Source organism: Crocodylus siamensis, chromosome 4 (genome assembly GCF_052110815.1).
Source record: "Crocodylus siamensis isolate JL-2025a chromosome 4, ASM5211081v1, whole genome shotgun sequence".
NCBI classification, from domain to species: domain Eukaryota; kingdom Metazoa; phylum Chordata; order Crocodylia; family Crocodylidae; genus Crocodylus; species Crocodylus siamensis.
This window is the reverse complement of record NC_143398.1, coordinates 154,239,717-154,255,905: the sequence shown is the minus strand read 5'-3', so window position 1 is coordinate 154,255,905 and position 16,189 is coordinate 154,239,717. Positions and strand designations below refer to the sequence as shown.

General features: G+C 46.2%; 1 protein-coding gene across 1 annotated transcript; it reads right to left on the bottom strand.

Moving 5' to 3' along the window:
- Positions 1-6,210: 6,210 nt before the first annotated feature.
- FZD2 (frizzled class receptor 2) lies at positions 6,211-14,059 on the bottom strand. Its single transcript, XM_090044289.1, has one exon. It carries the CDS (start codon positions 14,054-14,056, stop codon positions 12,188-12,190), a length of 1,869 nt encoding a protein of 622 aa, XP_089900415.1. The 5' UTR covers positions 14,057-14,059; the 3' UTR covers positions 6,211-12,187.
- Positions 14,060-16,189: the final 2,130 nt, after the last annotated feature.

The following is a 16,189-nucleotide window of genomic DNA, read 5'->3' as shown; positions in this document are numbered from 1 at the left end:
GGTTCCCAAACTGTGGTACGTGTACCCCTGGAGGCTTGTATGCCATCTCCGCAGGGGTATGTGGGCAAAAATGTATAACGGTGGATTTAATTTTCATTATAATAGTTGGTGTTTAAGGGGTTAAAATATAAAGCATATGCTAGTAGGGGTACTCAGGTAGCTGGTAAATCTGAAAGGGGTACACAATAAGCACAGGAAGAGAACCCAGCAGAGTCAGCTCCTGTCCCAAGCATTCAGACACTCCTGGACTGAAAAAGGAAACGTGATAAAAGGAATACTGTGAAACTGCTTAGCAAATGCAGAGGACATTCGCCCATATCTTGATTTCTTAAAGGGCTGTGTTGTCTACAGAGAATTATAGTTAGTTGCATTTGTAAAACTCTCGAAAGCTTCCAAATAAATGGTCTTCCCTTTAAATGTTCACTTTCTCAGTGTAGCACTTGCACTTCCTCCCCCCCACTAACCTTAAAGGTATTTTTTGTACCTTCAGAGTTCTGGAGACACAAGTTACCCACCACTGTCAATGAAGCCAGACAGCACCACAGTTGTAGCTACCTAACACTGTTCAGAGCGGGGAGCGTTGGGAAGCAGGACTGCTTTTTTTTTTTTTTTTAATTCCTTGTCCCAGGCCAAATCAGCTATATCAGTTCCAAATTCCTTTCACTGAACAGAGCTCAGTCATTCAAGTCTGTGTTGTGCTATCATGGGCAAGTATCCTACCTCCCAGATTTTTCAGCCTGGGGCTTCAGATGCTCTCAAATCCATGGCAGGCATCCTTCCTGTGAGCCCCAAGCCTGGAAGCCTTGGCATTCAGATATCCCTAGCCAAAAGGTTAAAAGAGCAAGCTAGAAGGAAAGCCTAAGAGCAATCCCCCATCACCATAAACTGTGTAGCCAAAATCCACCCATTAGGAGGCTTTAGTAGACAACCCTCAGCTGCACCAAGTCATTCAAGGCTGAAAAGAAGGGGATCTCCCCTGCCAGATCAGTAAGACCACTTGGGCTGAAACCATCATTATGGTATCTCTGCTGGGTTGTATTCTAGCACTTGGTGGGGTAAAGTGACAAGAGCAGAGGCAACTGGGAGTCTGAATTCCCATACCTTCTCATTTCAGCTGTTGGTTTCTGATGTAACCTTAGCCAAATTACCAACCCTCCCTGTGTCTGGGTTTTCCCAGTTATCAGACAAGAATAACAGTTTCATTCTGCATCACATGGACTTGATTAATTCAGGATTGGCTTAGAAATGGACATGTGCTATACATCCAGATACCAACACCTTCCTGTGGTGTAGAAGCCCTGTTCTGGGTACAAAGCTGTCTGCCTGGAATGTTTTCCACTCTAAATCTGCATCCTGACTGCAGAGATCCCTCACTGTCTAGGAGGACAGAGATGATGGATGGCAGAGCTAGGGAGGAAACTTCCCAGAGGCCTGGTTTTGCTTGATGATGTGGCATTCTGATACGTGTAATGAGCTCTCTTGTTCTCTGCCAGGCTTTAATAACCCAGCTGCCTGCAAGGCCAAAAAGGATACATAAAACTGAAGTGAGCTCCAGCTACTCAGATAGGAGTCTCTTCTGCTGCAGGGATTCAGATCCAGCTATGAGGAATAAAACTAGCCAAGCTCCGACTGAATCTGGTGAAACACCTTGCTCTTCATTTTATTGCTGTGGTTCCCAGCCTGTGTTGAGGCCCTTTGTGCTAGGTGCTGTATGGACATATAGAAGATATTCTTCCTGCCTTCAAAAGCTATGGTTGCAGCCAAGCAGGTGATCAGTGGGTGTGCTTGATAAGAGCAGCAGAACCACTGTCTCAGCTGCACTTTAATAAGAAACACTTAAGGCACCAATACAGTTATGGACCTCTGCTCTGACACATGCTAATTAGCACGTGTTGGAGCAGACTCAATCCAGGCTGCTGCGAGTCTGCTGAAATGTGCCAATTAATGTGCTCCAGAAGCCTCCACATCATATGTATTCAGAATCCCCACATTTCAAAATGGGGATGGAGCACTTTAACTAAAGCTCTTCAAATGGGCTTTAGTTAAAGTGCCCCCGCCACCACCTGGAAGTGCAGGATGCTGAATACATGCAACACTGAGAGCACTTTAATAATTAGAGTGGCTCTCAGAGTGGCTCTAATTAAAGCACCCCTCCCTTCCACCTCAGAGCACATGTATAGATGTACTTAGAGGTTTAAAGAATCACAATCCCCTTTTCTGCATTTGTGGAAATAGTGCCAGGTCCTCTGCTGTTTCAAACAGCTGGAGTTGTGTTGAAGTCACATTCCAGTTGGGATCAGACCTGCATGTGGGTAACACTACTATCTGGGTTATAACAGCACAGGCCAAAACCAACCCAAACTTAAGGAAAGGCTGTAAATTTTCCTGCATCAGGGGTTAAGGCAGCTACTAATTAGTGGGGCTCAGGAGGAAGTTTCCATACAGGCTGGTTATCCCACAGCTGCTGCTCTGGGGTCCTTGCATCCCTTCCTCCAAGCAACTGGTCCTAGCCACTTATCGGAGACAGGGCATTAAGCCAGATGCAGCCTTGGGTGGCTCCTGTCTGGTGACTCCTCTGCTGAGTTAGACCCACTGAGAATCTGGCCTTTTTATCTCTGATTAACACTATTTTAAGTGGATTTAACATAGCACTCTCTGGCTGAAGTCTGGACCTTTTTCTTACTGCTATAAAACAGCTTTGGAGCATCAAAACATGAGCTTGAATCCAATCTGACAAAGAAAAACAATCTTATCTGCTAAGGTTTAGAACAAAAAAGGACCATCACCTGATCCCATGATAGGGAATCCAAACAGAGGATCTCTTATCACAGCTTTGACTCCAGGCCAGTTCCTAGCTACCTTCTCACCCTCCCCATGGGGTGTCAATCGCGCTCTGGGCTGGTGCAGAAGAATAAATAATACAAGACACTTGTGTTGGTGCAAGTTGCCAAGTGACATGTCCTCAACTGCTGTGTTGTTTCTGGTACCTAGCTGGATTATGTGGGTCTATTTCATGATTCTCTAGCATGCCACTGAGCTGATGAAGCACACCGATGTGAAGTGGGGCCCAAACAGGTTTCCTGGAGAGCACCAATACAATGTTGATGAAGCAAACTTGAAGGTTTGAGGGTGAATGTCAGAAGAAGAGCCTAATCCTGGAGCGGTGCTGAGTACTTCTTATTTGCAGAGATTTTAGGGACAAATCCTCACTTAGCAGAGTGGCTAAGCTCGCAGTACTCAAGTTACCTCCAGCATGGAACAGGTCAGTTGCATCTATGACCATCAAGTTCATGAGATGCTATAGCTTCCATAGCCAGAGACCTCATGCCCTGGGGCTGGGGCAGCTTGGATGGGATTGTACATAGACAGGAGGGGCTGGGTAAGGTCAAGACTCATCTTAGTGTCTGAAGGGATGACAGTTTAACCATACTAATATCTGCCTCTATATGTTTGTGCTTAACCAATGTTTGCTACCTGCAAAAAACCTACATATCCTATGATGGAGGCAATGGGCTCTGTGTAGGTATGGAGGAAGGCTAGAGGGGAGAGAACAGTCCATTGGTTTGCTGGATGAAACTCTGTAATTTATCTGACTGCAAAGCTATGTCCCTCCCCACCTTTCCCAAGGACCCACCCAATTTCTCTTCCCAAACCAGGTGCCTTCTTACCTCCCCAACCTTTCTGTAGAGTCCTCCAAATCCTTCAGCCATCATTCAGGGGTAAGGCAGAAGCAGCTTACATGGGAGGTGTCAAACTTCTGGCCTGTGGACTGAATCCAGCCCTTTATACCATTCCTGCCAGCCTGGTGGGCTACTGTCAGGCTACTGCCAAGTTACTGGAAGTTGAGGGCATGGCTACAGAAGGGTAGGGCCTACCACAGAATTTGGGGCTCCTGGGCTCTGCTGGACATGGCTTTGGCAGCAGGAGAGCAAGCAAAGGCTGTGTGAAATAACCCTTGTTCGCCCTGGGACCACTTAGCTTACCACCGCCAAATTCCTGATGCCCTACCACCCCTGCTGCTGGACCTGCTGGCCCTGCAGATCCCGTCCAGGAGGAACCCTGGAGTCCAGATGCATCCCAGGGCTCAGGGCACATTTGAAACCTCTGGGTTACCCCAAAATTACATACGTGCCATGGCTCAGGAGTGGATCCGGTTTTCCCTAGAGCACAGAGTGGCATATATGGGGGCACGGTAGGCCTTTTCATCTCAGCTCACTCACAAAGATTCCACAGTGGTCGGAAGCAAAATACACCAAAAGAGTCCAAGGTTATCATTCCACTTCAGAGCCCATTCAGTGAGATACAGGCTCACTATGGCTTTGTTGGCACCAGGAATGCTGGGGAAGCAGGGCAAGTGCTATGGCAGCCTGCCTCAAGCATTTTCCTATCAATGGGATGTGCATGGTACAGAAGGACTTCTAGTCATTTCCCAATGTGAACTTTGCTCTCGGGCATGCCGTTATTTGCAACTGTTAATTCATGCAGAAAAACATGATCAAATGTAGACACATCCACAATGGTAGAAATACCAGGGGCTCCCTCTGCTCTGTTATTTTTTTTGAGGGGGGGTGAAATTCCCTCAAACCCTTAGTGTGGATTCCTTTGAATTCCAGCCTAGGTAGAGGTGAGGGAAAGGTCACTACTGATAACAAAGGGCAAAGGACCAGGCCTGCTCTATGGCTCTTACTTCCAGAGAGGGAGTTAAAACAAGCATGGGGGGTGGGGCTTTCTCCCAACCATCACCTAGGAACAATCAGTCATGGCAGTTGGCTGTGTCAACAAATCATCATCTACTGGCAGAAGAGCTTTGATAAGGATTTGGAGCAAGTGACACAATCTTCCCAGGTTCTCCCACAAAGACTAAAATAACCTGAAGGTTATGATGGCTCCGCCACACCAGAGCATTGGGAAAACTAATTGACTAATGTTTACACAGCACTTAGAGACACAATACACTAAGTATGTATTAGGGTATAATAAAAGCCAGACAGGCCAACATCTCCAAAAAGGTACTTAGGATTCTGGGGACCTACTATGAGATTTTCAAGGGAAGGATATTTCAGGGGATGGATGCTCAGTACTTTCTGGAAGCAAGTCCCCCTGGAAAATGCCACCCAACAGTGGAGGGTCTCAGCGTCATGAGACACTTCTGAAAAACTTAGTCAGCAAAAGCAGCGATTAAGTAGTATTAAAGGAATGTAGCCCATCAGTAAGAAGCAGCATTCTTCATCCAAGCTGCAGCATTGCTAGAAAGGACATGTCAATGATTCCAAGTATTTCTCAGGCTATTTCTTCCCTGGTGCAATCTCTTTGGACATCAATACAATTCTGCCTGTGATGAATTCAGTCCTCTGACCATTGGTTACCTCTAACATCACAGAACAAGACCCTGCTCCTATTGACATCAATGGGAATTTTCTGTGGTAGGTGGATTGGGCCCTCAGTACAGCATGTGAGAATTTCCCGAGGTCTGATCCACATTCAGGATAGAATCCTATCCATTCTGTGGGCCTTAGATGAAACCTAAGGGAAGATTTATGACATCTGTAATAAAGGAAAGCGTGTGGCTATCTTACAGGAAAGCTGGATAAGAGCTGACAGCAGATTGCCCTTCTGCAGACGACCTTGGAAACATGCATCTTTGAAACATGTATTAACTTTATCACTCAGCTATTCAAACTACTTCAGACTCTGACAGCAATATGCAGTAATTTATACGTATCTCCTTATAACATTCCTTTGTAGGAAGGAGGGGAGGCAATTATTGCACAAACCTAGACTGTGATCCTGCAGGTTCTCACACACAAGTAACTTTATATACAAGCTCAGCCCCATGGGAAGTACTCAGGCATAAAGCCCCAATCTTGCTAAACACTTAGGGTTTGTCTACTAGGAAAATTAGCCAGTGCAGTGAGAGTGGAATAACTACTCTGACTTCTGTTGGCATAGCTAGAGGGGAAGAGCGATCCTGCTCTGGTTGTGTTGGTCCATGTTCCTACATATGGCAAACCCCTTAATCACATGCATAACTTTATTCAAATCAGTAGCTCCTTTGCTATTTGGGAAGCCATATGGGTCTTCTCAGGCTTTATAGCATTAGTGCACACAACAGATTAGTTGCTCCTACCCCCTCTCTCCCCCCCCCCTTTTTTTAAGCACTAGAGCCCAGAGACTTCTGGATGGGAGAAGTACAAAGTAATACTAAGCATGACATTGGCAAACTTATTTATTTTTTTTTAAAAAAAAGAAACAACATTTGTGTTATTTAAAGACAAATCACACTTTTCTTACCGATTAAAAAAAATATATCATTCATTAAAAGGCCCTAGGCAGTGTCCACCTGCAATGAATTGTTATGAATTGTTACCATTGGGTTATGATCAATATATACATGGCCTTCTCTTGCAAGAAGGATTTCTGCTCTAAAACACATTCGAATATATATATATATATACAGCTGTGCTCCTTATAGCTATCCTGGCTCTGACCCCATGGCTTTAAGAACACAATGTGCTCCTCCCAAGAGGAGATAAAGAGGTTACAATGTACATGCATTAGCAGGAATTAGATATTCCTCCCCAGCTAAATGGACTGGGTTTTTCTCTTTTCAGCTGGTCAGTGTCTTTCATCAAGAACAACTGTGTGATGAGTTGGAGGTACTCTGTGGGGCTTGGATTTAGCACCAGACAGGGTGATTTGGGGAAGGAAGGGGTTGAAGGCACACTTTAATTGACTTCTATAGAGCTCAGCCACACTAAGCCAGCTGTGAAAACATAGCAAGCCTAATTAGTTCACATCAAAGGGACCCCACCTCAGCCGGACTGGGGCTCCCTCCCTGGATTTCTCTCAGCCTCTGGTGTATTCCCTCCAGTTTACAAAAAGGGACATGCACATAGAAGAAAGCTTTCCACATGCGGTTTCCACCCCAGAAGACAAGAGGTTCCTTCTCCTGCCCCTGGGAAGCCCAAGGTTTTGCATATAATTATTTATTCAAGCAGCAACTGTGGGCATTTGTCATTTGTGACCTCACTGGAGAGTTCTGCTTAAAACCGGATGGCACCAGATGGGCCTTTTAGGGTGCAATCCTGTCAGCTTCTCTGCAGAATCAAGCTCCTGTAGTTCAATGGAGTTTGCCCCCCAGAACAGCTGATTGGGGCCTGCAGGAGATGGAGGTCAAGCCAAGGGCCTCCCCATGCTCCTGTCATAAGCCCAACACAAAAACCTAGGTAGATGGGGCTGAATTCCAACTTGCTTTTCTCTCTCCTCTCCCCCTACCTCCACCTCTTCCGGCTGCTCCAAAGTCTGTCAAACTTGCTCTGGGGCTGCAGCTTCCTTCTAGCTTAGAGCTATCGTTTTTTCTGTCTGGAAAAAGAGTTTTGAATTTATTAAACAGCTCAGATTGCTTCATGCTGCTCTGAGCACACATTTGCAACCGCATGTCATTTAAAGAAGCAAATCTTACTTCACGATTAGGCCATCTCTAGTCTGATGCAAGAGAATGAACTTATTTATTTAAAATTTCTGCAGTTGTGTTGAGCACGAAGAGCAAAGAGACAGGCGCGTGCACACATACCAGCTTACATGAACCTGGAGATGTTTCTCCCTTGCCTAGATTAAACTTTCTACAGTCTTTTCATACACTGCAACAGCTGGGCTCTTTAATGCATTAAACAGACTCCTGCTTTTCTTGAGAGTTTAAGGGAAAATCTCCATTTCAAAGCCAGTGTGTCAACTTTCCACACTTAACTGGGAACAAAACCCTCCCATTCCTATTAAAAAAAAAAAAGGAAAGAAAGAAAGAGAGAGAGACAGAGAGAGAGCCACCCAATTCAACTTTAACCTAAAAGAGAGTTATGTGAAAGGCCTTTGTATTTAGTCACAAGGTAGGGTCCTTGGCAATCTCCTACTCCATAAAGAATGATACCAATTATTTGTTAAAATTAGATCACTGGGAACTTTAGAACAAGAAAAGTGTTTACAGAAAAATCTTAAGCAGCAATTGCAGATGCATCATTCAAAGCAAGAGGACCCACCACCCATCTGAAACAATGGACACTGAGGGTCCCCAACTACTGGGGAGGTTTGGTTTGGTTTGGTTTGTTTGGGTTTTTTTGTTTCTTTGTGGCGGGGGGGAAAGCAGAATTTGGCCCTTTCTAGTATATCCATTTGTACTGTAAGTTATCTGAAGCCAACACCAAGAGATGATTGCAGGCACAAAGATCACAAAGAAGACAGCCAAATTCAAACTTTTTAAAAGTTATGTCCCTTCAACACTTTTTTTCAAGCAAGGGCACTGAAAGTTTCATTTTAAAAAAGAGAGAGACACACAGATCTTGTGTTTCTTGGTGAAGGGTTTACATTCCCCTGTCCTCTAGCAATTTGCACACTGCATTTTGTCTATTAAAAAACAAAGGATGTTAAGCAGAGTTGGGTGTGATCTATCTTCTAAGGGTAAACTGAAATGCCTTTGTACAACCAAGTAACAAGAAACAGCTGCTTGTGATCAGAGCTGATTAACAAGCCTGATTTAAAAGTGCACAAATAGATGGATTTTAAGAAACATGAATGGAGAGGCTCCTCATCTGTCAACAGTAAAGTTCAGGCCCTCGGGGTACTGTCTTTCTCCTGCAAGAGTTGAGGACACCACTGACACCTAAAGCCGAGCACAGCGCAGCTTTCCTGGAGCTGCTGCAAGTGTTGGCAGTATATAGAACCCTGGCAGCTACATCAAGGAGGAGCTAATTTAAAACATTCCCTTTCAATATACATTTGCAGTTTCAAGACTTGGGACAAGATATTTAAAAGCAACTAGCCATTTTGGCTGCTTGACATGAGAGGCCCCAATTTTCAGAGGGTCATTATAAAGGCTAAAAGGCACTCACAACCTCAGGTACCCCAATTTGAGCAGCCCCCAGAAAGCGCTCGCTGCTTTTGAAAATCGTAGCCAAGATGTGCACTGGATTAATAATTGGGACTCTGACAAGAGATCAGTTTGTTTTGGCATAGCAAAGCACCATCCAAGTCACACGTCTTGGAGTATGATCTAGGATCAGTTGGAAGATGGCAATTTTTTTTAAGGGACCCACCCTTCTCCCTCTTTAATAAGGACTGGGGTACAAAAGGCAGCTGGAATGTATTTCTTCTTTATCTTTGAGGACCATTTTGATACAGGACACATGTTCACAGCTTACCACTCCCATCTGGTTCACTTTAGAAAAAGTCTTCCCCTATTCCCTATTTTAGATTTTTGAAACAAACACACATACAATTAAAACATGTTCCTAAACTCCCTTCTAAAGTCCTCTTTATCTCAGCAAGGTTGGGGAAGGATATTTTTTAAAGGTGAAATAGGTTGACCTAGGGGTGGGAGGGATTGAGTGCAGGGGTTAATACCTACCACTGTTGAAAACCCCCAATTTTTTTCAGTCTCCTCATCCTGCTTACATTGGAAAACATCTGCAGGCTTTGTAAATGTCACCATGAGCATTTTTTTCTCAGGAGGGGGAAGGAAAGAGAGAGGCAATATAAATATATCAAAACAATTTTGATTAAAAATGTAAAATAATAGTGAAAGTTTGGGGGGGGAGAAGGAAGGAGCAAACACCCCATTTAACATGAGCCTAACAGCAGCAGGAAATAAGCAAGCAGGTATCTTGATTCTCCCTACATTTTAAATACTTGAGTGTGCTTTTCAAATCCCCTTTCCAAACCACCATAGGAAAAAAATATTGATACATTGCCCCCCCACTACCCTCCCCCACACTCACCATTGGAAAAATTAAACTGGATCCAAGAAGTTTTTCCTTTCCACAATCCATACTGTAGACAAACTTGACAATTTAACTCTTTAGTAACCTAGCCTGCCTTTGAGGGTTTTTAAAAAAATATAATCATATATACCAAGCTACATTCTAATTAGCCAAGATTGGATGGCATTCTCCAGTGAATTTCTGGAGAGTTTGAGTAAACAGGATCAGGACATGCATATTACTACTTGATTAAAGCCATTTTGAGAACACACTTCATTTACCAGTGAGGCACTTTATTGTGGGGAGGGAAGTCAATTTTTGTATTTGCTGATTTTGATCAAACCAGTTTTCAGCCTGGAGGAGCTGAAATCTATCAAGTAAAATTAAAGAGTTCAGATTGGAAACCAATTATTTCTAGTATTCCTGGGTTTTGGCTTTTTCAACTCAGAGGTAAAGAATTTCATATAAATATTTTCAGCATTCCTCTTTTAAAACATACTTCCTTTTCAGGACAGCCGTTAGCATTTCCCTCCATTGCTACCCAGAGGCAAGTTCGCAAACCAAATTTATTTAACTTCTTTGCCACCTCATCATTTTTTTAGAAGTCCCCCACCATCAAAAAAAAAGAACTAACCTCCCCCCCAAAACAAACTAAAAGAAAATTGAATTAAACAAAAAAATAGGATTGAAACCAATCTTTGTATATGATCATGGGAGCAGTTTCTATAAATTTAGTTTTAATGCTTCCAGTTTGGAGCCTGGAATTGCTTCGGAAACGGTTTCAAAGCATGCAGCGGCAGTATCCTCATTCATGCTTTTAAAATGAGCTTTTTGCTGATCTGTGCAGTGGCCTAGCGATTCGGAGAATTACAAGAGGTATAGCGTTCTTGTAAAATCTGGAAATTAAACTTTAAGAAAACTTTGAAAATGGTATTCCAGATGGGTTAAAAGGGTAAAAAAGATAAATCTATCCAATGACTATAAAGTTAGAGAAAATTTTCTTAAGCTTTCTATCAGTTTTCAGGTATAGGAGGGTTCTAATTCACATCAGCAAATGCTTACAAAGGCACAGAAACCCAGTTGGGTCCCCCCCACCCAACCCCAAGCTGTAACTTTAATAAAATCTCATTTCCCGATCCCATGTCTGAGAGCTTTTGTAACAGAAAGGCTTCCCAGCCCACTTATTGCCTTCAAAAGATGCCCACCTGTAGAAAAAGGGCATCACACCACAAAAAAACTCTCGAATTTCTGTTTCTAATTGTTATAATTTTGGGTTATAGCTCTTCATTTACGAGAAGAAAAAACCCGCAGAAGTTGGGTTCTTTTTTTTTTTTTTGTTCTTTTTTACTCAACTGTATTTGCAAAGATGACAGCTTAAAAGGGAATGAAGTGTAGAAAGAGACCGCTGTACACAACATTTTGGAATAAATGTACAATGCCAAAAAATAGCTTTTAGGAGAATGGGAGAGGCTTCTAGTTAAACTGTGGGTGCTGATGAAAAAAATAATTGCTGATCTGGGGGTTGCTGTCTTCATACATCAATCCCATCTGCCTTTCTCCTTTAAAGGAGAAAAATGTGGGAAACCATGGTTTTTCCCTTGCAGGCTGTCAGAGTTCCAGCCTGCAAGGGCTGCTTGGGGCCCCCCATGCTTCATATACCCGCCCCCTGCCCCACACACTGCGGGCTGGGGCCTGGGGGCAGCAGGTTGGGAGCAAGGGCCACTGGGTCAGAATTGGCCATTGATGTTTACAAATGGGTCCTGGGACAAAAATGATTGAGAACCACTGCACTAGGATATCCTCGTGGCCAGTACACCCTGCTGTCGGAATAAAAAAAGAAGGGAAAAAGCCCCTTAACAAGTCTCTTCATATACAGAAAAAACAAACTTTCTTCGTAAATTTCCAGAGAGAAAAGGGGAGATTTTTTTAAGATGTATCCAAGTCTGCCTTTAATACAGAACAGCTTCCATAATCTCCACATCAGGGGAACAGCGATTACAGATCTGGCTTTTATGGAAGTTCAACTGAAAATGTTCCCCCACAGCCAACACAAACAGAAAATCAGTCTCTATGGCTCCATGTAGAGGGAGGTATTGCCAAGTCAGAGTAAGGAGAAAAAAAAAAAACCTTTAGTACCAAAGAGAGGAGAGGGGAAGAGATCTACCTTGCCCTCCCCCAAAGTTTCTGGATCTCTTTGTGTGTGTGTGGATTTTTTTTTTTTAAATAGAAATATATAATTAAATTTACAAATGCTATTTACAGGTTTAATTACAAAAGACACCCTTAGATGTTAATAAACCTAAAACAAAGGTTGTTTAGATTTTAATTAAAAAAAGAGTTTTAAATATTTTTTGCTTCTGCCCCAGCTCTCTTCCCCCCTGCCCATCCTTTCCTCTAGCTTCTCTCCTGGGCGAGTGCGCCAGTCCCCCTGGCCCTGCTCACACCGTGGTCTCCCCATGCTTGCTGTTAGTTAGCCGGGTGTAAAACTTCCGCCAGGAGTGCAGGGTTTTGCCCGACCAGATCCAGAACCCAGAGGTGATGCCCACAATGAGAGTCATGAGATACTTGATCATGTAGACAGTGAAGTCGGGGGTCATGCGCGGCGTGTACTGGAGTGGGCAGGGGATGGCCAGGCTCTTGCAGTGCTGGCTGATCCAGCTGCGTTCCCAGTGCTCCCTGAAGGCCTGCTCATAGAAGTAGCAGGCAATGACGATGGTGGCAGGCACGGTGTAGAGCACACTGAACACGCCGATGCGCACCATCAGCCGTTCCAGCTTCTCGGTTTTGGTGCCACCGTGCTTCATGATGGTCCTGATGCGGAACAGCGACACGAAGCCAGCTAGCAGGAAGGAGGTGCCAATGAACAGGTAGACAAAGAGCGGTGCCAGCACAAAACCACGCAGCGGGTCGATGTTGTTGAGCCCCACGAAGCAGACACCACTCAAGAGGTCACCGTCAATCTGCCCCATGGCAAGGATGGTGATGGTCTTGACGGCTGGCACGGCCCAGGCGGCCAGGTGAAAGTACTGTGAGTTGGCCTCAATGGCCTCGTGGCCCCACTTCATACCGGCAGCCAGGAACCAGGTGAGGGAGAGGATGACCCACCAGATAGAGCTGGCCATGCTGAAGAAGTAGAGCATCATGAAGAGGATGGTGCAGCCCTCCTTCTTGGTGCCCTGCACCACAGTGCGGTAGCCATCATCCTGGAAGCGCTCGTTGCAGACCACTCGCTCCTCCAGTACAAAGCCTGCAATGTAGGCCACTGACACCATGGTGTAGCAGCCTGAGAGGAAGATGATGGGCCGCTCCGGGTAGCGGAAGCGCTGCATGTCCACCAGGTAGGTGGTGACAGTGAAGAAGGTGGAGGCACAGCACAACACGGACCAGATGAGGATCCAGATGCGGGCAAAGCGGATCTCATCCTGGTTGAAAAACATGTGGCCGTCTCCACGGGCCGGCTCGCAAGGTGCGGCGCAGTCCTTCTCACCCAGGAACTTGTAGTTGAGGTAGCTGGGCACCTTGAGTGCTCGCGGGCAATGGAAGGGGTGGTCCAGCGTGGCATAGCGTGGTGCCCCTGGGGTGCCCTGGCCAGCCAGCGGTGTGGCACTGGTAAGCAGGGCTGGGGAGCCCCCGTCCTCCGAGTGATTCTGGCCCACACAGATCTGCTCAGCGCCGTGGCGCGGGAAGTGCTCGCAGCGCAGCCGCTCGGGCCACTGGAAGCCGAACTTGTTCATGAGGGCCTCGCAGCCCTGGCGGGCCCGCTCGCAGATGGAGCGGCAGGGCGGGATGGCCTGCTCCAGCACCGTGCACACGGGCGCGTACATGGAGCACAGGAAGAACTTGAGCTCGGGCGAGCACTGCACCTTGACCAGCGGGTAGAACTGGTGCACCTCCAGCCCCGCGTCCTCCTGGTTGGTGTGGCCCAGCAGGTTGGGCATGATGGTCTGGTTGTAGGCGATGTCCGTGCACAGCGGGATGGAGATGGGCTGGCAGAACCCGTGGTCCGGGATGGAGATGCCCTTCTCGCCGTGGAACTGGCCCCAGCAGGAGCCCAGCAAGTTCAGCCAGAGCAGCAGCGAGCAGAGCCGGTGCAGGACGCTGGAGGGGCGCATGGTGCCGGCCGCGGCGAGCGCTCCCCGGGCCCCGGGCGCGGCCTCCCGGCGCGGAGCCGGCGGAAAAGTTTGCGAGCGGGAGTTGCGCGACCGCGTCCCGAGCCGGGCACTGGGCGCCCTCCCCGCAGCCGGCCGCGCTCCCCGAGCCTCTCCCTCCGGCCCGGCCCTCCTTTGTGTAGCTCCAGCCCTCTTCATTCCCAATTAGTCGGTTTCAAGGGGCCCGGCCCTCCCCCCGGCCGGGGCTCGCCTAATCAATTCCAGCCCGGCCCCTTTCTTCCCCCTCCGCCAAAAGGGAGCCTTGAAACAGCCCGGCCGGAGCCGCAAGCCCCTTCCCAAAATTGCCTCTCGCCCAATCAGATTCAAACCCCGGGCCCAGCCCCGAGGGCAGGATTGGTCAACCACAACATAATGAGATCAGAGACCAGATGCCAAAGAAACTCCCCCCCCCCGGCCTTTGCTTTTTAAAGGGGCCAATTTATTATTAATCATCATCGCGATTATTGTTTTGCACATACACTGATCTTCGCTGCCGGGTACAGCCCCGCGAGGTCCTCTGCCACCCTCCTGTGCCCACTGCCGGCAGCGGGGGCATCACACGCCTCGGACTGGCCCCCTCCTCGCTTCCCCAATAGCAGACAACAAGCTGCAGGGGCCGGGCAGCTTCGGGGAGTTTCATCGGAAAGTTTGGCCGGCTTCTTCCCGGGCTGCTTATTTCAGTCGTTGGCTGATGGACTGAAATACCTGCTTGCAAACAGGCAGCCCCGACCTCAGTTCCGGGTTTTCAAGACACTTTAGACAACTTCGAGTTTCTTTTCTTCGCTCCGATGACATCTTCATTCTTTCACCTTCTCTCTTCGGGGTGATGTGCTTTTTTTTCCTGGTTAGCTAATCTATAAAAACAAACCAAAACAACCCCCCCTCCCCCCCCAAGTCCATGTATTCTTGTAAATACTGAGCGGACGCACAATCTCAGATTTTGTAAAAAAACCCAAACCTTTCCAAATGTGCCCCCGCCAACTTACAGACGTCAAGGTTTTACGTCCTATTTATTTTTCTTTAAAACAGGATTCTACCCTTTGGGTTTGGAAGCACGTGATTTCACTGGGTTTTATTTAAATTGCTACTCGCAACTCCCCCACCCCCCCAATTCTGCAAAGAAGCTGAAAGAGGCAATACAGTCCTCCATCCCCGTGCCCACGGGTCCTGCCACGGGCTTCCAGGATGTCCCGCAAAGACCCCTACACACATCGTGTTGCGGGCTGTGGGCTGCAAAGCCCGGCTGTGTTAAGGAGTGTCCCATCTTCAGCTCAGCGCATGTCACCCGCCTATGCCGAGCCCACATGGGCTGCACGGGCTTTGCACGATTAGGGCAAGATGCGGTCAGTCTAACAGAGGTAGATGATCGATCTGGATAGTGACGATCGATCTAGATAGTGACATGTGTAGGTATATTTCCGCACCGTTATCTAATGACATTCTCATTACATGTAAAGCCTAAATTACATTTATAAGAATGTCTTTTTAATTAGATGTGCAAGCGCTTAGAAATGTTTATACTCAATCCCCAACCAAAAAAAAAAAAAATAGCCCGCTGTGAAATGGGACCCTGTCTCTTTAAGAGTCTCTTTAATGGCTAGGTTGTTCACTGGCATATAATTGTCCCTTTTCACTAACAAAGAACTCCATTATGATCCCTTTTTCGGTGGCACCTCAAAGTGAGAAAATTCTTTAACACGTTGCTGTGAGCAAGTTTGAGAGGTTTATTTGCGGGGGGGATGGAATTAGGATGCAGGGGTAAAGGAGAGGGACTGCTGCTTCCAAAGTAAATCTTAATTATGCAAAGCAAAGTTTAGGCACATTAACAAGTAGGTCTTAAACTAAAGTTAATCACGTCTATCTTTTTAGGGAGGTAGGGGCAGTTAAGTGTTTTATTGCCGGAGCATGTTTGCAACCTTCCTCCTTCCTTTGATTCTGGAGGGAGAAAGGTTGTTGCAAAAAAAAATAAATCTTAATTTAAATATTTGTAGGTCTAGCCTCACAGTATGCTTGGAGTGGATACTGTCTGTGGTCTGAGTTAATTGGTTTGACTGTGTTCTAATGTGCATACATTTTTATTTAAAAGATACATACCTATATGGCCAGTAAAATAAAAAAAAGATGAAAAGAAACAGAGCTTTTTATTCTGAGGGGTCCTGGGTTTATCGCCTCATAATCTCATTAAGTTGCTCCTGATTATCTCTCTCTATCACCTTTGTAAAGAGAAGTCTTCAAGACAGTCTCACCTCTGAATTTCCCCAGCCCTCTCTAGGCTGAGCTGTTAATCACACC